A 23,610-nucleotide genomic window follows, 5' to 3' on the forward strand; every position below is an offset into this window, starting at 1 on the left:
CATCATTGATCCATGAACGATCATCGTTGAGCGATAATCGCACCGAGCAAAGGGTACCTTAAGAGAACACAGTGAGGTTTCTTTTTGCTGAATGAGTTTCCCCGGCGCCCGTCGGACAAAAAAAAAAAAAAAAAAAAAAAAAAAAAAAAAAAAAAAAAAAAAAAAAAAAAAAAAAAAAAAAAAAAAAAAAAAAAAAAAAAAAAGAGAGAGAGAGAGACAGAGAGAGAGAGAGAGAGAGAGAGAGAGAGAGAGAGAGGAGGACCAAGTCGAGGAGGAGGAGCAGGAGGGAACAAAGAGGAGGAAAAGAAGGCGGAAGAGGAGGGAGGGTACGTGGGAAGAAATAGAGGCGGATAAGGAGAAGGGGCATATAGGGGGAGGAAGAGGAGGAGAAAGATGAGGAGCAGGAGGAGGAGGAGAAGGAGATGGAAAAGGAGGAGGAGGTACATTAGAAGGAGGAAGAAGGGGAAAGGGGGAGGAAAAGGGGAGAAGAAAGGCAGGAGAAAGGGAAGAGGGGGAGGAGGAGAAAGAGGGTGGGGAGAAAGGGAGGAGGAGGGGGAGGAGGAGGAAGAGGGTGAGGAGAAAGGGAGGAGGAGGAGAAGGAGGAGGAGGAAGAAGAGGAGGAGGAGGGGGTTATGAGGAAGAGAGGAAGAATGAGGAGGAGGTGGAGGCGGAAGGGGATGAGGAAGAGGAGGAGAAGGAGGAAGAAAAGGAGTAGGTATTAGGAGGAGGAATACAAGGTTCAAAGGGGAAGATTGAAACAAAGGCCGAATAATTAATAACGGCCGTAAAAGGGAATGAATACATAATGGTTGGTAGTTAGCAGAGCCTAATTGGCGAGCCCCATTTGCCGAACTGAGCCAAACAGAACCGAACCGAATCTCATCCTGCCGAACCGAAATTGGTGGTTTAATCGATTAAATGTATAATAAATGTTAGCAATAATTTACATGTCATGATTACTTTAAAACGAGGAGGGGTGGATCAGGGGTGGAGTGGGAGGGAATGGGATGGGGACAGGTAGGAGAGAGTTGTGGAAGAGAGTGGGGAAGACAGGAAGGGTGGAGTTATTGGAATGTGGAAGAGTTAAGTAGGATAATGAGGGAGAGGCAGAACGGGGTGAGGAAAGTTTATTTAAAAGAAAATGCAATGGGGAAATGTACGAGGAAAATGGAGGAAAAGAGAAGAATAACAGGAAGAAAGAGAGGAGAATAAAGAATTAAAGAGAAGGCAACAGGGAAAGAGAGACAAAGAGGAGGGAAGGAGAAAAATAGAATAAAAAGAGGAAAAGAGAAGAATAAACGTGAAAGTAGAGCAAAAAAGAGGAAGAGGAAAGAAAAGTGATGAAAAAGAGGAAATGTGGATCAAAGTTAAAGTGGAATTGTAAGAGTTGATCTCATACGTCAGTGAGTTTATACTAACTGAAGGAATTCCAGGGAATTCCACTAAATTAGAAAAATCATCTCCGTCATCCTCCTATTTGTGCAGACGGCACATGTCACTGACGTCCTAATGACACCAAATAATAAAATCTATCTCTGGAACTGAGTGGTAACAGATTACAAGCCCTCCAATAAATCTCTCTTTGCATAATAAATAAATAAATAAATAAATAAAAATAAAAATGAACTAATAAAAAGAAATAGAGCTGTCACGTTGGACATATGATACGTCTCCAGATTGTAGGAAAGAAAGGTGGAGAATGATAATCTGTTGTTAGTTCTCCTTGTAAGAAATAGATGGAATAAAGACAATCAGAGCCAATATACTATAAGAAATAAGTAAATATGAAATTACAATAGAAGGAGGGAGTGATTCTACCTGACGTCCATCTTGAATGACCATTGTGGTCAAACTGCCACAGATGCCCCAAATTTTGCTTTTGAGCTGAATGGCAAATTTGACTTAACTTTATTGAATGTGGATCTATATTTACTATCTTATATACTAGTAGATTACCACATATGCACCTGTAATCGCACCTACTAGAAACTATGAACACATGTGCTAGATGCAAGTAACGCATTTACTATATGGTAGTAACACGTGTACTCTAGGATGTACCGGAAGATAATATTATGTTAACATTACTTTTAAGCAGTCAACATGTAAAAGGACATGTAACACAGTATTGAAATAATGTACAAGTCATAGTAACACTAATATTCAGGCGAAGAATCGAAGTTTTCCTGTAATACTGCAGAAAACTGGTTTAGATAAATTTTGCTTTTACACTGATTAGAAGGGATTAATTATAAAGTGGATGCATCACAGCAAATTGGGTGTAGAATAGTTTTGCACTAAATGCTGAAGTATACTGTAGCAAGATTCAGTATGTAGTTTTAGAAGAAATATATTAAAGCACAACTTTCATGATAGGCTGCTTGAAAAATGGAAACCTACATGTAAGTTTTATAATGAATAGAATGTAGAATTGTTCTAAAATAAGGAACGGTATAAAACCGTTTGATTTGTGTTGTGTGAAGTTATAGAAAGTATATATACTGTATATATATATATATATATATTATATATATATATATATACATATATATATACATATGTATATACATATATATATACATATATATATACATATATATACACAAATACATTTATACATATATACATAATACATGTATATATATATATATATACATATATATATATATATATATTTATATGTATATTATATATATATATACATATATACATATATATATATATATATTTATGTATATTATATATATATATATATCTAAACACATATATAGATACATAAATACACACACATTTATATATCTATATATATAAATATATATATATATATATATATATATATAATATATATATATATATATATATACATACTACGTCCCGGGCGAGTGCCCTAGCCGTGATCTAATTAATTCCATTTTGTAGGGTCGTCGTGGCGCAACGGTATGACCAAGCAATGGTTTGAATCTCAATAGGAAAGTTAATTAATACCATATATATATATGTATATATATATATATAATTCACAAGGCACACGTGAAAATAATATGCAGAAAAATCCACTGGGAAATAAGAAGTTTAGTCCGAACGTTTTCGTCTATTTAAGACATTATCAAGGAATACTTGATGTCTTAAATAGACGAAAACGTTCGGAATAAGCTTATTTCCCAGTGTTTTTTTCTGCATGTATATATATATATATATATATTTATAGGGCACAGGTTTTCACGTAAACAATTCTGATTAAAGTCAACTGCGCTAATAGCTTTGGCTATTTTAAGATACAACTTCTTCAGTTGGAAGAATATCTTTTTTTCTCCATAATTCAAAGTATGAACAAAATCATTCATGATGTCAATTCCATGGATAAGGTGTATAGATAGGCGCTGATGAATGCCGAAAAATATAATAATATTATGTAACAGTACAAAAAGCTGTTGACACTGACACCGAAAACTTAATTTTTTTCGCCTCTTGCAGAGGCTTCTTCAGGGTGAGAACTACAACTCCGATGGCTATAAGGTCTACTATCGATGAAGAGTAGGCGAAGAATGATGCATAGTGGCTGACCGTCACACTTTTTGAAGCAAGGAAAGTTGGAAGTAGGAGAGATCACCGAAGGTCAAGGTGAGGTCACTTAGATTTTTAACCCCGTATGTCCCCACAGGACGTTCAGTTTCATCTGTCACCGAGTTTATTGACCTCCTGCGTACTGCTCCATCTTGTCAAAATATCGCCTCCCTGGATGTGGAATCCCTTTTCACCAATGTTCCAGTAGATGAGACCATTGACATAATTTTAAACCGAGTCTATAGGAGCAATAGACTCATAATTGACATCCCCGAAGACGTTATAAAGTCTATGCTCGAAACCTGTACCAAGGAAGCCCCTTTCCTCTCTCACCGAGGAGAACTCTTCAGGCAAGTTGATGGCGTAGCAATGGGATCACCACTAGGGGTCCTTTTTGCAAATATGTACATGGCCTACGTTGAGGAGAAGACTTTCCACCATCAACCTTCCCCCGGAATTTATGCCAGGTACATAGACATCTTTATCACCACCAATTCAAACAAAGACGTCCCCAACCTGATTTCTGCCTTCCTGGACAACTCTTGCTTGACTTTCACCAACGAACAGAGTGTAGAGAGACGTCTACCCTTCCTCGACCTGGACATCAGCAAAACTGACAATGTTTTTAACACCAAAGTATACACAAAAGACACCAATATTGGACGTTGTTTAAATGCCCGTGGGGAATGTCCTGGAGCCTATAAAATATCTGTGGCTGCAGCATATGTTAACAGAGCGCTTACCCATTGTAGCAGCTGGAGGGAGACGCACAGGGAACTCGACCGTATCCGACAACTTCTCACTAATAACGGGTTCTCTGACCAATTGATCGAATATGTCATCAAATAGAAACTGGACCAATATGCCACCCCAGATCCGGCTCCAAACCAGAACACTAACCAAATCACCATATACCACCAAAATCATTTCCATAGCCATTACAAAGAAGAATGCGATGCCATAAAAGGTATCTTAAAAAGAGGAGTCACTCCAACAGACAAAGACTCTTCTATTAATGTTAGAATTTTCTGCAAGGCTAATCTGACCAGATCCCTGATCATGAAAAATAGCGCCACACTAAAGATACCGTCACAGACTGCAAAGGACATCCTCATACTCTGAGGAAGTCCTTTAAGGACGAAACGTTAGTAATAAAACTCCTACGGTTTTTTGGCGTTTACTTCATCACCCTTCCTACTCATTCTATCATATATATTTCAATATATATATATATATATATATTATATATATATATGTATATATATATATATATATATATATATATATACATATACATATGTATAATTTATGTTATTGTTACTTTACAGTTATGTCATTAAACAGAAAGGAAAACCCATTTTACTCCGTGTTAGAGAACCTCTCTTTTCGATGGCACAACTTCTCGATTATTACTTGCCCCCTTCCTATTACTCCATCTCCACCTTCACTTCTCCCAATCCTACTTCTTCGACCTACAACTCACTTCCAAGTATCGTTGCCTCCACTTTCGTCCCACTCCACGGCTGGAGCCTCGAGTACCCCCCTTGACAGAAGGTTAAAAACATCTCTAGCGACCAGCGCGATGAAAAAATGTTTAATTACATCCAGATTAATTCGAGGTCCCCCGCGGACTTCAATCATTTCCCTCTAGTGCTAGTAAATGATGCCAGGAACGGTGAGTAATTAACTGGCAGTGCCGCCAAGGAAAACCTTCTCTCCTTTGGTGCAGAGGTCTCCTTCAAGGACTTTGTTTTGGAAAATTCGAGAAGACTATGTTCAAATGAAGGGAGTCTTCCCCCCCCCCCAAAAAAGAAAGAAAGAAAAAGAATGACTGGAACCAGCTCGATTACTTGTCCAGTACATAGATGCAGTTATATTCTTCCTAAGCCTGAATATTTTATTTGGTTTGGGAAAATCTCTGACTAAAAGAAGTGACTGGCTTCAGAATAAAACATAAAAACCTTCCGTACCAGATGGTTCTTATCGTACTGTTCTGACTCCTGCCAGACTATTTCATTCATCATAGTAACACTATCTTATATAACACTTTCCTTACTGGGGAGAACTTTCCATTTTTTTTCTGTCTGCCACCTGATTATTTTTTTAATTTCTAATGCACCCTCTACAGCGCTTCAAGCCACGACCATGGCGCAAGATATCGACTTCAGCAAAAGTTCTGTAAAGTTTGTGCGTCACACATCCTTAGGGAAAGAATGACGTCACCAATGATGCGTGACTAGTAGAGGTTCTAGAACTGCAAATTGTCCCACCCCCATCCCCCAACCACTGTTAGAACTGAAAACTAAAGATGTAATATAATCAATGAAAAAATCCTCCACTAAGTTTAGATGAACGAAGAATATTTTTCAGTACAGACAGAGAGCATAAGCTCTAGAGAATGTCGATTTGGTTGTCTGTGCCAGAGAACTATAGAAAAAGCCTCGAGAGCAGCTAAAACCGCTCTTTCGCGTGTTCGACGATTTTGAGATGCCGTATGACATCCAAGCAATGGATGACAACATGACAACGCATATGATCCACCAGACCAACATGGGTGATTTCACTATTACCTGTGGACTGAACCAGGGCTGTGTTCATGCACTTAAGCTGTTCTCATTCATCTCGCAGAAATGCTCCACGAGATCCTAACGGACAACATTAGCGTTGAAGTGTTGAAGTAAAGTATCGTTTGGGTGGAGGAGTTTTCAACCTATCCGGACTCAGATCCAAGAACAGAACCGTCATTTTCAAAGTGACGGAAATGCAATATGGCGATGCCACTTCTCCCCCAGCCTACTCGCCTGAAGACCTACAACACTTGGTCAACAGCTACCAGTCTGCACATTCCCGTTGCGGTCTGACCTGTCAACAAAATAATGCTACGAGACTAACCTGGAGGGACGTTACAGAAACCCCTAAAACACTGACTGCACAAAGCTTATGCAGTCAACATCCGATACAAGAATAACTAGAGGAAGAAGTATAACATTTGCATTGTTGCGTAGAAGAGAGATCCTCCTCTCGTTTGAACAGAATCACCAGGGATACTTTCTTTCTCTTTCTTTTTCTTTCTTTGCGGAAAACCGTAGAGGGCCGCTCACGGGCGGCATGGTTTGCGGCCGCTGAGCGAGGGAATTAAGGGGTTGTGGACAGGATTTGGACTAGAAATGGGGCTAGGAATGGGGCTAGGATAAGGGTTAAGGGTGGGATCAGAATTAGGGTCAGGACTGGGATTTGGATTGGGAAGAGGGTGCAAGAGTGGGAGAGGAAAAGTCCCAAAGCAACAGCGAGGCGGGGACGCCAGGTGGCAGCTCGCTGCGCTCACGCCTCCAACGTTGCTTATCTATATGCTAATGGAGGCAATTCTCCCGGTTTGACCAACCACACGGCTGATTAGGCTATCAAGTGTTGTGGAGAGAAATCGGTCTGCATTATGCACTCCGATTTAGTCCGCAACTTATTTTTGCACTTTGCTATTAAATCTAAGCTCATTTTATCATTTTCCCTAAAACTCGGAAATCTCCAATGTTTATAAAAGACCTTCCGAAAAAAAGGAAATCCTGGGTAACAGAGGCACCGAATATTCTACATTTTTGGAAGGCGGCTCACTGGCTTGATTCTGTTGTGGCAAGTCATTTCCTCCCTAAACATGGTTATTTTCTTGCGGATAAAGGGTAGACAGCCCCAGGGTCGATTAACACCCTCATTCCCGAAGGGTTGAGGTGCAAATGAATGAAACATCTTAGCGGTAGCCAGAATTAACGACTTTGTGCCACTCGACACGGAACAAGAAGGTTGAATATTAAAGAAACGACATGACGTCACTAAGTTGAAGCTACCACTACTATCTCGCGTGACTTGATATCGACGCGAGTCAACCCAGGCCCCTCAGATTTTTAGTTTGATTCATATAAAATTTAACGCGTGACTTGATATCGACGCGAGTCAACCCAGGCCCCTCAGATTTTTAGTTTGATTCATATAAAATTTAATTAGAGCTTGACCAGATTAAAGACTTTAAAATATATTGAAGGGATATGCAGAGGACGTGCGTAATCTGGCAGGAAGACAGATAGCAATACTTTAGAATTAATAATAGTGCCTGCCCTTTGAAATCAACGTGTCTCTTGGTCTAAACAGAAGGATGAAGGACACTGAGTGCTTCCGCATTGGATACACGAGACCTAGATTGCAAACTGGCGCATCCATTTCTTCGTTCCTAGAAAATGGTGGTTTATGTTGCAAGATCTGCTGGATTCAAAATGAAACAAGGTTTTGAACCTTGGAACTTATCGCATTCTTCGGTTTTCCTTAAAAATAAAAGTGGTTCAGACTTTTTCAATCAGATAATGTTATTGACATTTGTATCACGTAGTATTGTATTTTCTTTTTCCTTTATGATACAGGAAACGAAAGTTGATGTGAAACAAATGTCAATCTCTTGTATGGTCATTTAGTCCGGACGGGAAAATGTTTTCCTCACTGTTTTATCACACAATGGAAGTATTATTTTCTATTATTATTATTTTCTTTTTGTCTTCCGTAGTCCTTCGTAGACGAAGATAAAGACTTTATCTTCTATAAGAGGATAAGGACACTATCGCAAAGCGGAGATTTAGGTGCTGCGGACTCCAGCATCTGCAGACGCTTGGCTACAACAACTATCATCCGATGGCAATGGAGGTTCAAGACGAACAGAAATTGTGTGACTGACTGCCATGCCATACCAGAACTCCAGTCACTGGTTGGAACCAGCCTACGCAATGGTACTCTACGGGCCGGAGAAGGCATAGTTACATAGGCGTCCTCAACTTGCCTGGCTATAATGACAAAGAGCTTACAGAAATATTTAATAACTAGTTATTTCCAGTACTCAGTCCTTTCCACTCAACAGAGCTACCGCCAGCTTGTCCATGACTGATTATTAGCGGTGGCTAAAAGCTCACTGCATTATTTGCAGCTAACCATACTACGAGTACATAGTCAACAGTCCAATATTTCTCCCTGCACAGATGTACGGGAAGGCCTGATTACCGTTGCCACCCAGTAGGGGGCTGTAGGTTTCTAGTCAATGAAAGTTTAGACAACAATTAGTATCATTATAAGAACATAAAAATAGATAAAAAAAAAAATTAGGTAGATATATAATGATAGAAATGGATTTTTCATCTTCATATTTTGGTCTCAAAACGAGAAGACTAGAAGATAAACCATGTAACAAACAAAGTTTCGGTTTTGATGGCAAGACTGCAACGCTGCTTTTCTCATCCAAGAAGACCGTCTGAAGTCTTGAAATTTAAGTTCAGACACAAGGAGACACAACGTGCCATGTGACACACGATCCGGGCCCTGGTCTCCAGCATGGGGCCGGGTGTCGCAGTCGTTGTTATGACAAAGGTTTGGGATTCAGTGGATTAGAACAACATGTCGATGGGAGGTTCTCTGATGCAGTACAAGGTAGGATGAAAAATTATAGGTAGACGGATAGAAAGACAGACAGAGAGACAGGCAGGTAAGCAGGCAAGCAAGCAGGTAGGCAGACAGGCAAGCAGACAGACAGATAGATATATAGACAGATGAAGAAAATAGCCTAACTAATATCAGCATTAGTAAAGAAGAAGTTATCAAGCAGATTGACAGACTTAAAGCTACAAAATCTCCGGGTCCGGACGAAATTTTTCCAAGAATGCTTAAAGGGTGTAAATTTGAAATCTGCGACCAGTTAACTGAAATATTCAATAAATCGGTAGACACTGGTTCTGTTCCAACTGCTTGGAGGCAGGCAAACGTTGTTCCTGTTTTTAAGAAGGGAGATAGATCGACCATATGCAACTACAGGCCAATCAGTTTGACATCGGTTATAGGAAAAATGCTTGAATCAATAATAGTAAATAGACTCAGAGAACACATTGAAGGGCATAATTTAATTCGTGAATACACAGCATGGTTTCTCCAAAGGTAAGTCATGCGTGACTAATCTTCTATCCTTTTACACTAAGGTATATAAGGCGTCAGACAACAATGAAAATTACGATGTTATTTACCTTGACTTTAGCAAAGCGTTCGACAAAGTGCCACACCAGAGACTACTAAATAAAATCAAAGCCCATGGCATAGGAGGAAAAGTGTTAGAATGGATTAGAGCTTGGATTAGTAACAGAAAACAGCGGGTCACCATAAATGGAATAAAATCTAGGTGGGGCAATGTTACTAGCGGGGTCCCCCAGGGCTCGGTTTTGGGTCCCTTATTGTTCATTATGTATATAAACGACTTAGACGATGGGTTAAATAGTGATGTTAGTAAGTTTGCGGACGACACTAAAATAGGACGCCTAATTAGGTCAGGAGAAGACGCCCAGATTCTGCAGGATGATCTTAATAAACTGTTAACATGGTCGGTGAAATGGCAAATGAACTTCAATATCTCTAAGTGTAGCGTGTTAAACGTAGGGCTACACAACCCCGAAAATAGATACAACTTAGATGACACGTTTTTAGAAAAATCTGAGTGCGAGAGGGACTTGGGAGTTCTGGTGAGTCCGGACCTTAAAACCAGGAAGCAGTGCATTAGCGCCAGAAATAAAGCAAACAGTGCATTAGGCTTCATTGCTAGGACGGTAACAAATAGAAGTGCAGAGGTAATTATTAAACTCTATCTAGCGATAGTTAGACCCATCCTTGACTATGCGGTACAGTTTTGGTCTCCGTCCTACAAAATGGACATAAATTCACTAGAATCAGTACAGAGAAGAATGACCAAAATGATACAAGGACTCGGAAATTTGCCTTACGAAGAGAGGCTTAGGCACCTAAACTTACACTCTCTGGAAAGACGCAGAGTGCGGGGTGATCTAATAGAAGTGTTCAAGTGGATCAAAGGCTATAACAAGGGTGATGCAAACAAGGTCATCATAATAAAACAACAGGGCAGGACTCGCAGTAATGGGTATAAACTGGACAAATTTAGATTTAAGAAGGAAATAGGCAAGAATTGGTTTACAAATAGGGTGGTCGATGAATGGAATAAACTTAGTAACCACGTAGTAAGCGCTGAAACTATCAGTTGTTTTAAAAAACGATTAGACAACTTTATGGATGGGGACGACAGGTGGTGATGGATACGGAGCTGCCTAGTGTAGGCCTTATGGTCTTTTGCAGTCTCCTTTATTTCTTATGTTCTTATGTTCTTATGTTCTTATATATATATAGAAATAAAAAGAAAATGAATAAATAAATGAATACATAAATGAATAAAGGAATGTATATATAAATAAACAAGTGAATAGAGATAAAAAGATAAACAGATAAATAGAAGAATTAAAGAATAAATATAAATAAATGAATAAACAAAACTGGATAACTTATTAAATAAATCAATTATTAGATAGCTAAATAAATGAAAATTGATAAACCAATAAAATCGTGCAAAAGTATCAAAAAGCTTTCTCGCAGATGGATCCTATCGACAGTTCCCGTCGTAATTTCAGGTAACTACATTGTAAAACCAGGTTAACTTAGTTTCACAAGAGCGTTTGAGTGGGAAACCATGTTGCCTGTCATACACAACAAACTGAATTACAAAAATAAAAATTTTCGTTTTCGCTTAAAACACTTGAGAGGAAAGATATCAAACATACTGGAATGAAAGTAAAGAATATTCTGATCCATGTGGCGCGAACTAGTCCTTGTTTGGGGTGATATTCCTTCTTTAGATAAGAAAAATATGTATATATACAAGTTAATCACATGGAGGGTGATAGCTTAGAAGGGAAGTGAATGGAAAGAGAAGTACGAAGAAGGGGGGAACAGAAAAGACCCAGATATGGACCAAAAGGTCTCCTGTCGGCATGCTCCGCCTTTGTAGTTCTTTGTGGTCCTTTGAGTGAGAAAGAAGGGAGTAAGGATAGGGGAAGTAGCGGTTGGTAGGGAGAATATCACGGGGCATGTGTGATCAAGAAGGGGCAACGGAAAGCTTGATGTAGAAATGAGAGAGGGACAGAAGAGAGAAGAATGGATGGGAAAATGAAAGACTCGGTAGAATAAGTGGCACTAAGCTCCCTAGCCTTCCGATGGGAGGAGTTTGTGACGTTAAACCATATCAATCAATCAATAATTTTTTTTTTTTTTTTTTTTTGCATCCGACCTTGATATGGACCAAAAGGTCTCCTGTCGGCATACCCCGCCTTTGTAATCATTTGTAAAGTGGGATGTAAGTAATGTACAACACCAGAGATAGAAATGCGGTGAAAAGAGAAGCATGCTATGCTACGAGATAAAGTATTAGAATGAGAAACATAAAATGAGATGATTAAAAATATAAGGAGTGATAACATGGGACCTAGTTGGGGGAAGACAACGAAGGAAGTGAAAGAAAGATTAGATAGGATGGAAGTTAGGGAGAGAGGGAGTGAGTTAGGGGAGAGGGAAACGGAGAGGAAACGGAGAGGAAGAAAGAGAGGAAGAGAGAAAGGAAGAGAGGAAGAGAGAGGGGAAGAGAGAGAGGAAAAGAGAAAGAAAGAGAGGAAGAGAGGAGGAGAGGAAAAGAGAGAGGAAGAGAGACAGGAGGAGAGAGGAAGAGAGGAAGAGAGAGAAGAAAAGAGGAAGAAAGAGAGAAAAAAGAAAGAGAGAGGAAGAGAAAAGAGAGAGAGTGGAAAAGAAAAAAATAGAGACATAAATTGATATACAATAGATAGATAGATGGAGAGATAGATATATATATATAGATAGATAGATAGATAGATATGTAATACATAGATAGATAGATGTAGATATATATATATAGATAGATAGATAGATAGATATATAATGCATAGATAGTTTGATAGATAGATATAGATATAGATATAGATATATATATGTATATATATATGTACATATGCATATATATATGTATATATATATATGCATATATATGTATATATATATATATATATATATATATATATATATATATGTAGATAGATAGATAAATAGAGAGAGAGAGAGAGAGAATAGAGAGAGAGAGAGGGAGAGAGAAGAGAGAGAGAGAGAGAGAGAGAGAGAGAGAGGGAGAGAGAGAGAGAGAAGAGAGGAGATAAGAGAGAGAAGAGAGAGAAGAGAGGAGACAAGAGAGAGAAGAGAGGAGACAAGAGAGAGAGAGAGAGAGAGAGAGAGAGAGAGAGAGAGAGAGAGAGAGAGAGAGAGGAGAGCAGGCCTTGCAGTGGGATGATGAAAATTGAGTTGGAAAACTGAGGAGATGGAAGAGAGGAAAGGTTCAGAATTGCAAAGAAAAATGAAGAGAAAAAAGAGAAAATGGAAAGAATTATGAAGGAGATTTGCAAGAAGGATGAGGATGATAGAGATAAAGCTGATGGTGGTGATAGTGATGGTGATGGTGATGGTGGTAGTGATGGTGGTGGTGATTGGTAATGTTGATGTTGGTGCTGGTGATGGTGGTGATTATAGTAAAAAGGTGAGAGAAGTGCTGAGGAAGGAAGAAAAGAGAGGTGGGAAGGGGGAAGAGGTGAGGAGGAGGGTAGGAGTAAGGGAAGAGAAGGAGAGAAAGGAAGGAAAGGGAGGAGTAGAGGAGGAAAGTAAGTAAAGGGGTAATAGGCGGAAGTAAAGAAACAGTGGAAGAGGGACGAAGATGAGGATGAGAAAGATGAGGAGGAAAAAGAAACAAGTAGATACGGAGGAGGAAAAAGATATAAGTAGATACGGAGGAAGAAAGTGGAGAAGATAGATGTGGAAGGAAGAAGAGCTCAGTTTTAGGGCAAATCCTGAAAGCAAAGGAGGTCAAAGGAGTCTCAAATCATCATTTTGAAAATAATATATTCTACTACAGCTTTTGTTCCCTTAAAACCAAGTCATTTAATTCAGCAGAATAATGATAGGAATGAATTTCGGCCCGAGGATACGAGTTTACAGCCTTGGGATCTGCCACGATCTGCGATGACATCACCTAGCATTCTCTGCCACTTGGGAGGAATTAACCTAAATTAGTTCTCGAGTAACTGATCTCCTGAGGCACCAACTAACCTAACCTACGACACCTTGACTATCATTGCACTTATCCTAATTAAGGCCTATGCAGAGACTGTTAGGCAGACTTTGAGTAAATACAGTAATATGACATACATCCCTGTGGTAGAATGCACACGGACCTTACTGTAATAAATTACAGTCAAAATTTCCTGAAGTAGATAATGGTCGGATTTATTTTCCTTGATAGAATTAAGGTAGGTATTTCTACCAGTTGGGTCATACTGTTGAAGATTGCAGTCAGGTATTCTTGCAATATATTACAGATACAGTGCTACAATACACTGTAGTCATTCGTGCAATACACTGCATGTAATCTCGTCACTGCTGCGATACACTGTAAGTGGTCATACATAATATACAGCGTGAGTAGTCATTATCTACCACAATAAAGTAGTAGCCTCTGTCTGTTTGTTCGTTTGTTCACGAACTCCTCCTAGGGTTTAGGAGATAGACCCCCATAACCATATATATTCTGATACCCTATCACTCCAGGTACTTGGATAACTATATTTCATTAAAAAAAAAAATGGTTAGGGTTAAGGGTTAAAGTTAGGTGGGGTATGGTTAGGTTAGGGATTATTCACGAACTCCTAGGTTTTGCAGATAGACCCCTATAACCATATATATTCTAAAACCTTATAATCAAAGGTACTTGGATAACTATCTTTCATTTGTCTGTCTGTCTGTCTGTCTGTTTGTTTATTTGTTCACAAACTCCTAGGGTTTTGGAGATAGACCCCCATAACCATATATGATACCCTATCACTCCAGGTATTTGGATAACTATATTTCATTAAAAAAAATTATTTTGATTAGGGTTAAGGGTTAAAGTTAGGTGGGGTATGGTTAGGTTAGGGATTATTCGCGAATTTATAGGTTTTTGTAGATAGACCCCTATAACCATATATATTCTGAAACCTTATAACCCAAGGTACTTGGATAACTATCTCTCATTTGTCTGTCTATCTGTTTGCTTGTTTGTTTATTCATGAACTAGGGTTTTGGAGATAGACCCCCATAACCATATATATTCTGATACCCTATCACTCCAGGTACTTGAATAACTATAATTCATAAAAAAAGTTAGGGTTCAGGGTTAAGTTAGATGGGGTATGGTTAGGATAGGGATTATTCACGAACTCCTAGGTTTTTGTAGATAGACCCTTATAACCATATATATTATGAAACCTTATAACGCATGGTACTTGGGTTAACTATCTTTAGTTTGTATCTACTATGATAAAGTAGTAGCCTCTGTGTCTGTTTGTTCACGAAATTTCCCCCCAAACCATATATATTCACCATAACCCAGGCTACTTGGATAGATATATTTCATACCCAAAAGGCGTCTCCCTCCTCAAATTGATTTTTTCTTAATTTCTTAACATTTTATTGTGTTACCTTTTGCATTGAGTTATATTGATACGTGTAACTTCTCTTCACAAATTATATCAAAATTAAACTTATCATCATTTGTCAGCAGCAATTTGGCTAGTTATAAGATAATACAGAAAGGCATTCCTACAATATTTTCCATGTGTAAAATTTAACAGTACATTGAAAGTAGACACTTCTGTAACATATTGCAGACATCCTTATACCTGAAAAAATATGTTCTTATAATAGCTTGTAGGCTGACATTCATACATTACGATACAGCCACGCATACTTACAATGTAATGCAGATACATACTATATACTGTAGCTACAATACATGTACTTTCTCAGTCTGTTTTAGGCAGATATTCTTACAATGTCCTGTAAGTAGATATTCCTATGGTAAGTTTTCATTTCCGCAGTAATATGTAGTTGTGCATCCCAGTGAAGTTGAGTCTTTAGTTATGAACTAATTACAGGCAAGCTATCATCCAGGTATATATTCCTTTACCAAAACACACGCATATATTCCTACAATCAACCGCGCTGTGGCCGGGCCATATTCCCAGCTTCATTGGTATAAATTTCTTTTGCATCTAGTGTCCCACATCGTTTTCATGCGTCTCGGGGGAAAATAAAAAAATAAATATGAAAATATATAAGTAAATCGAGGACAAAAACGTTGTTTGGTGTAATTTCTTTGCAGTAAAGGAATGCCGTAAAGGATACGGGCTGACATCACAGTGTCCTAAAATCAAACATAGTTTTCTCCATTGAGAATCCCTTGAATCAACAAAATTCCAATACTTGAAAAAGAAAAAAATCTTCGAAGTTCAGAAAATCCCGGGTACCAAAAGCACTTTTGAACTTTCCGGTATATTTTCAAAAACTCTTCTCTCCTACATTTTTGAGATTGCTTAAGAAGAAACCTAACTGCACAGGTAGTTCTTAATTTACGCGAGTTTACCTTATGCGAATTTGGTTTAACGCGAATGATAAAAACACATTTTATTTGGATTATACGGTTTGTTTAACATAAGTCGGGTCTATTATTTTTTACATCCAGAAATACTCCATAAGAAGCCTTCTAATCTAATTTACGCGATTTTTTAATTACGCGATATTTCTCGGTCATTATATATCGCGTAAATTAAAAACTACTTATATTCCCAATCCTGGCCTGAGTGTGCCTTGTGCCAACGGAGCGTGCCACGATGGAAGGTCCTGAATGAACCGAGATTTGTTTGGCACGATCGTGGGTGGGTGGGTAATGGCCAAAAATAGTTGGTGACGTCACCGTGAAGCTTTCAGCTCTAAGTGGCCTGACATAATAATAGCTCCGATTCCAAGATAATAGCTGTGATGGAGTAGGAAAACAAACACGCATGCAGCCACACATGTACGGAAGTGTGTGTACACTGCACACGTATGCATACGTACACACACACGCACACACACACACACACACACACACACACACACACACACACACACACACACACACACACACACACACAAACATACACATACGCGCACACGCACACACACAATACACGGACACATACGCACACCCAGGAAAGGGAAAGAAACGGAAGTGAAATACAAGGAGGTAAGGTCGGGAGGAGACAGGAGGAGGGGAGGGGAGAGGGGAAGAGAGGGAAGAGGAGTGGAAACATAAGGGAATGGGCAGGGAGGGTGAGGAGGAGGAGAGGGAGAAGAGAGAGGAGGACAGGGGAGGAGGGGAGAGAGAAGGGGAAGGGAATGGAATGAAGGGGAGGTGAGGGGAGAGGAGGCGGAGAGAGGAGGGGAGGGTGAGGAGGAGGGTAAGGGTGAGGATGAGGGAGAGTGAGAGTGAGAGGGAAAGGAATGTAAGAGAAAGGGTAGATCTCGCCGCCAATCTGGGAGGGGGGAGGGAGTCGAGGGGAGAAGATGATAAAGAAAGTGAGGGACACTGGGAGACACAAGAGGGAAGGGTGAGTAAAGTGGAGTGAAGGGGGTAGAGTGATCAAAAGGAGGAAAAGGAGGATTGAGGAGGAGGAGGAGGTGAAGGAAGAGGAGGAGGAGGAGGAGGAGGAGGAGGAGGAGGAGGAGGAGGAGGTGAAGGAGGAGGAGGAGGAGGAGGAGGAGGAGGAGGAGGAGGAGGAGGCTGACGAGACGGGGTAGTGGCTGGAGAGAACGAGACGTGACAGGACGGGATGAGATGTTAAAACGAAAGGGGCAGCGAAGGGAAAGGGAAGGGAAAGGAAAGGGAAAGGAGAGGGGAAGGAAAGAGGAAACAAGAGCAGAAGACGTGAAGATGAAAAAGGGAGGGGAGGGAAGGAGAGGAGGGATGAGGGGAGAAGTGGAAAGGGGAGAAGTGGAAAGGGAAGATGGGAAGGCTTGGGAGGGAAGGAAAAGGGAGGAAAGGGTAGGAGAATGGAGGAGAGGAGGTAAGGAAAGGGGAAGATAGAAGAGGAGAGGGGAGAGGTGGAGAGGAGAGAAGGGAGGACTGGGGAGGGGAGGAAAATAGAGGGAAGGGTAGGAGAGTGGAAGAGAGGGGAGGGGAGGGGAGGTGAGGTAAGGGGAGGATAGGAGAGGAAAGAGGTGGGGAGGGGAGAAGGGAGGGCTGGGGAGGGAAGGGAAAGGGAGGAAAGGGTAGGAGAGTGAGGAGAGGGGAGGTGAAGGGAGGATAGAAGAGGAGAGGGGGGAGGTGGATAGGGGAGAGGTGGGGAGGGGAGAGGGGAGGGCTGGATAGGGAAGAAAAAGGGAGGGAAGGGTAGAATTTATGGAGGAGAGGGGAGCTAAGGAGAGGGGAGGATAGAGAAGGAGGGGGAAGAGGTGGGGAGGGGAGAAGGGGGGACTGGGGAGGGAAGGAAAAAGGACGGAAGGGTAGGAGAGTGGAGGAGAGGGGAGGTGAGGGGAGGATAGATGAAAGGGGGAGGTGAGGAGGGGAGAAGGGAAGGCTGGGGAGGAAAGGAAAAGGGAAGGTAGGATAGGAGAGTGGGGGAGATGGAAGGAGGGAGGGGAGGATAGAGGAGGATAGGGGAAAAGAGGGGAGATGTGGGAGAGGGAGAGGGGAGGGCTGGGGTGGGAGTAGTAGGGTGTGGAGGAGAGGGGAGGAGAGGGGAGGACAGAGGAGGAGAGGGGAAAGATGGGGGAGGGGAGAAGGGAGGGCTGGTGAGGGGAGGGCTAGGGAGGGGAGATGGGATAGGAGGAGGGGACTATTTCATTTAGGTGCGCGTGACCTCTTTGGTAGTAAAGGTGGTAATATAGTACAGTGAACATGTGCGGGTATTTTTTTTTACCTAGTTGTATCTATCTAGTTCTATTAGCCTAGTTGTCTACAGGAATGGGTTCCAAACGCTTCTTTTCTAAAAAAGGCAAACAACAGTTATTGTGATTTGGAAACAATAAATGTTTTGAATATAAAATCGAAGACTTCATCTGATCACGAGTGTTTTAACGTTGGCTTTGTTTTGTACGCTCTGTTGTGAAAATGTGTATGTTCAAGTGTTTGCGTATACTTGTGTATCTATATATACATATATATGAGTGTGCGTGTATGAGTGTGTGTGTGTGTGTGTGTGTGTGTGTGTGTGTGTGTGTGTGTGTGTGTGTGTGTGTGTGTGTGTGTGTGTGTGTGTGTGTGTGTGTGTGTGTGTGTGTGTGTGTGTGCGCATGCATGGGCAGAGATTGGTATATGGTTATAGTTATGGCTTATGGGAGTGCGACATTGCATGTTAGTAGTTGCAGGGAAGGAAGAGAGAAGGAGAGAGATGGGAAAAAGGTAGAGAGCGGCAGTGATGGGAATAGAATGATAAGGATAAATGGAAAAGGTGAAACGGAGACGCAGGTGACACAGGTGACGCAGGCGACGCAGCTCAGTGCAAAGGTAGACTTCCTGGTGTTGAATTGAAGCACAACTTGAACTCCTCTTTCACTTGAAATGCTTCTAGATGTACTACTTACCTCATCAAATCAAGAGAGAGAGAAGTTCAAACTGTCCTTCAATTCAGCAACAGGAGAAGGAGGTGAAGGAGGAGGAGGAAGAGGAGGAGGAGAAGGAGGAGGAGAAGGAGGAGGAGAAAGAGGAGGAGAAGGAGGAGGAGGAGGAGGAGGAGGAGGAGAAAGAGGAGGAGAAGGAGGAGGAGGAGGAGGAGGAGGAGGAGGAGGAGAAGGAGCAAGAGGAAGACGAGGAGGAGGAGGAGGAGGAGTAGGAGGAGAAGGAGCAAGAGGAAGGCGAGGAGGAGGAGAAGGAGCAAGAGGAAGGCGAGGAGGAGAAAGATGAGAAAGAGGAGGAAGAGGAGGAGGAAGAGGAGGAAGAGGAGGAGGAAGAGGAGGAGGAAGAGGAGGAGGAAGAGGAGGAGGAAGAGGAGGAGGAATAGGAGAGGAGGAGGAGCGGGAACAGGAGGAGGAAGACAAGGAAGAAGAAGTGTGTCACCTGCGTCTCAGTTTCCGCTTAGGCTAAAGTTGTAACGGGAGACCTGTATGGATAAGATGAGACTAAAGGAAGGAGCAGGAGACGGGGAAGTGGACGGGGGTTGGTGATTTAAAGCAAGGCGGAATAGAACGGGAAGGATAAGCCATGAGATCTAAGAACATAAGAACATAAGAATAAAGGAGACTGCAAGAGACTATAAGGCCTACACTATGGAAATGGTGCAAAAGGGATGAGGAAAAAAAGAGGAAAAAAAGAGGATAAAGAGTTGGAAAAGGAGTCCCTCTAAATGCAGAGAGCAAAGAGGAAACCATGTCCATTGGTGGTGTGATGGAGAAAGAGGGAGGAAGAGGGAACGGGGTTGGAGTGGAAGGCGAGGAGGAGGAGGAGGAGAGCGAGATGAAAGTTGAGGGTGAGGGTGAGGGTGAGGGTGGAGAGGGGGCTGGTGCAGCCACAAGAACGAAATAAACAATCGGAGTAATCAGTCGAACGGTCCCGTGAGGATTCCCTCGAAATAAAATTGCTGCAATAGGGTTGCGGTGCTGCCCGGAGGGAGCGGAGGAAGAGGGAGGGGGAGGGAGGGGAAGGGAGGGGAGGGTGAGGGAGGGGGAGGCAATGAAGGGGAGGGGAGAAGAAAGGAGGGGACTGGAGGGTAAGGGTGGGGAGAAGAAAGGAAGAAAGGGGAGGAGAAAAGTGGGGAGGGGAGGAATGGAGAGGAGAGGGGAAGGGAGGGAAGGTGAAGGGAGAGGAAGGGTGGGAATGGAATGGGAGGAGAGGGGAGGGTAAGGGAGGAAAGTCGAGGGAAGAGGAAGGGAGGAAAGGGGAGGGGAGAGGAAAGGAGGGAAGGGGAGGGGAGGAGTGAGGAGGGTATGGGACGGAGGGAAAGGGAGGAGAGAGGAATAGGAGGGAAGGGAGGGTAAAGGATGATAAGAGAAGAGAGGGGAGGGGAAGGAAGGGGATGGTAGGAAAGAGGATGGTAAGGGAGAAGGGAGGAAAGGGGAAGGGAGAAGAAGGGAGGGAGGGTAGGGAGGAGAACAAAGGGAGGGAGAGTGGAGGAGAGGGGGTAAAGGAGGAGAAGGGAGGAAAGGGGAAGGGAGGAAAGGGGAAGGGAAAGGGAGGGAGGGAATGGGAGGGGAAGGGAGGGGAAGGTAATGAAGGGAAAGGGAGGGGAATGGAGGGGTGGGAAGGGAGGGGAACAGAGGAATGGAGAAAGTAGAGGAAGAAAGTGAAGGAGAGGGAAAGAGGGGGAAGGTAAGGAAGGGAAAGGGAGGGGAACAGAAGGATGGGAAGGGAAGGGAAGGGAGGGATAGAGAGGGTAGAAGAAGTGAAGGAGAGGTGATTAGAGGAGAGAAGAAGGGAGGGGAAGGGTGGGGCGGGATGAGATGGGGTGGGGCGGGGAGAAGGGAGGGGAGGAGAAGAAAGGAAAGGGGAGGGGAGACGTGGGGAGGGGAGGGGAGGGGAGGAGAAGGGAGGAGAGAGGAGAGAAAGGGAGGGAAGGAGAGGGGAGTGGGGGAGACGTGGGGAGGGGAGGGAAGGGGAGGGGAGGGGGAGAGAGGAGAGAAAGGGAGGGAAGAGGAGGGGAGAAATAGAGAGGAAAGTGAAGAGAAGGGGAGGAGAAAGCAAGGAAAGGAAGGGGAGGAGAGAAGTGGGGAGGAAAGGGAAATGAAGGGGAGGGGAGGGGAGTGGAGTGAAAGAGAGGTGAAGGGAAGGGAAGAGAATGGGAGGGGAGAGGAGGGAGATGGAGGGGAGAAATAAGGAGGGGAGGGAAAGGTAAGTGAGGAGAAGAGAGGAGAGTGGAAGGAGGAGAGGAAAACTGAGGAGAGGAGGGGAGGAGAGTAAAGGAGAAGAGGAGGAGGAGGAATGAAGGAGGATGTAAAGCTAAGTAAGAGGAAGAGAGGGGAGTGGAGGGAGGCGGAGATAAAATTGAAGAGGTGAGGAGAGGAGAGTAGAAAGGAGAAGAGGAGGAGGAGGAATGGAGGATGATGTAAATTATGAGTAACTGAAGAAGGTGGTAAATACGGAGGGAGAAGGGATGAAGAAGTGGAAGAGACGGGGGAAGGAAGAGAAAGGGAAGAATAAGTGGAGAAGATGTGGAATGGAGGAGGGGAGGAGGAGAATGGAGGGATAAGGGGAGGGAAAGGGAAGGGGGAGGGAAGAAGGGGGAAGGGAATATGGGAGAGAGAGAGAGAGGGAGAGAGAGATGGAGAGAGAGAGAGAGGGAGAGAGAGATGGAGAGAGAGAGAGAGGGAGAGAGAGAGGGAGAAAGAGGGAGCGGGAGTGAAAGGTGAGAGGATGGGGCGGAGAAATTGGAAGAGGAAGAAGAGGAAGAGGAGGGTGATGAGGAGAAGGAGGAGGGGAAGGAGGAAAAAGAGGAGAAGGAGGAAAAAGAGGAGAAGGAAGAGGAGAAGGAGGATAATTGGGAGGGGGAAGAGGAGGGGAAGGAGAGAGAAGAGAAGGAAGAGGAGAAGGAGGATAAATGGGAGGGGGAAGAGGAGGGGAAGGAGAGAGAAGAGAAGGAAGAGGATAAAGGAGGATAAATGGGAGTAGGAAGAGGAGGAGGATAGGCAGGAGAATGAATGGGAGAGTAGGAGGAAGAGAAGGATAGGGAGGAGGAGGAGAAGGAAGAGGAAGAGGAAAAAGAGAAGGAAGAAGAGGAGAAAGAAAGGGAGGAGGAGAAGGAGGAGGAGGAGGAAAAGGAGAGGAGAAGGGAGAGGAGGAAGGAGGAAGAAGAGGAGGAGGATAAATGGGAGGAGGAGCAGCAGGAGGAAGATGAGGAGGAGGAGAAGGAAGAGGAAGAGGAGGAGGAGGAGGAAGAGGAGGAGGAGGAGGAGGAGGAGGAGGATGTGGAAGAGGAAGAGGAGAAGGTACAGGATAAAGGCGAGGAGGAAAAAGACGAGGAAGAGGAGGAGGAAGGAGAGGAGGACGGGAAGAGCAGGAGGAAGACGAGGAAGAAGAAGAGCATGAAAAGGAGGAGAAAGAGCCAACCGAATCATGGAAGGATAACTGGCTAAAAGTGGATCTTGGAGGAGCCCGAGTCTCGAGGTCATTGCGAGAGAGGGAAGTCGGACTCTTGGGAAGGGACTCCCGGTGGCGTGGCCGGGCCCACAGGGTCCCAAGAACAGTCCCAGGAGTCCCAAGACCGGAATAGGGTGGGTTGGGGACCCTGCCGAAGAAGAGGCGTGGTAGAGGACATTCCTGAGGGACAAAAAGTGGGAGCAGAAAGGTGATGGGAGTAGGTGGGATGGAGGAGGAGAGGGATTTAGAAAGAGAGGGAAGTGGTGGAGGTGATTAATGGGATGTAAAGAAGAGAAGGAAATTGTCCCAAGTAAGGGTAACTGGGTCGGAAAAAAGAGAAGACGAGCGGAAAAGAGAAATGGGAAGGCGAGAAAGGGGTTGGGGCAAATGGAAAGAAAGAACAAAATGAGTGGAGGAAAGGAAAAGGATGTGAAAGAATGAAGGAATGTGAGAAAAAGGTAACGATGTAAGAAGAGAAGAGGCAACGTGAAGAGGGATTATGTAATGCGAAAGGGGAAAACTGGAAGGTAAAAGGGCATGAAATGGAAGGACAGAAAGAGGAGAGTAAAGTGTCATGAAGAGGGGAGGGTCATAGAAGGGGGTGAGGGCGGACGAGGAAAAAGTGTCCTGGAGGTAAAAGAAACACGTGGCAAACGACCAGAAAGGGAGGAACCCAACTTAGTTGGAGCTTCTACTCTGAAGGGGGTGAGGGGAGGAGAGGTAAAAAAGGGGGATGATGGAGAAAGAAGTTGAAATGGAGGAGGCTGGAGGTGGAGGTCGGGAAGAGGAGAGGGACGACGCGGCAGGGGGTGGCGGGGTGGGTGGGAGGGCGAAGAGTAGAACGCACGAGCGGATTAGGCTCGACCTTAAGGTCGATATTATTCAGGTTCTTGTTGATGTGTTTTTGTTATCAATCATCTAGTTTATTGTTTTTGCATTTTTGTTTTGTTTCATGTATTACAAGACTAAATGTTTCTCATCTCACCAATTTGTTGAAAATATCGAGACATTTTCATATTCAGCTGGAAGCCTCTACCCGGAAATTTATGACATTTCGAGATATCGATGTTCCATTACTCATACCGAAACCTAACTTTTGCTTATTGGATTCAAAAATACAGTCAACACTCTAAATCTTATTTAAACTGATGCATGTTATTTATCGATTATTTTAGTGCCTTTCCTTACTTGACACAATGATTAACTAATTCAAA

At 42.9% G+C, this 23,610-nt stretch overlaps 1 protein-coding gene across 1 annotated transcript in view; it reads left to right on the forward strand.

Moving 5' to 3' along the window:
- Window positions 1-4,413, forward strand: part of LOC143041708 (uncharacterized) — a 9,882-nt gene extending 5,469 nt beyond the window's left edge. Inside the window, exon 2 of the mRNA XM_076213723.1 lies at window positions 3,662-4,413. Coding sequence (XP_076069838.1) covers window positions 3,662-4,413 — 752 coding nt within the window. The remainder of the gene's footprint in view (window positions 1-3,661) is intronic.
- The last annotated feature ends 19,197 nt before the right edge of the window (window positions 4,414-23,610 follow it).

The sequence above is a fragment of the Oratosquilla oratoria genome, chromosome 3 (genome assembly GCF_046742065.1).
Source record: "Oratosquilla oratoria isolate Oo_2021 chromosome 3, ASM4674206v1, whole genome shotgun sequence".
Lineage (NCBI taxonomy): Eukaryota > Metazoa > Arthropoda > Malacostraca > Stomatopoda > Squillidae > Oratosquilla > Oratosquilla oratoria.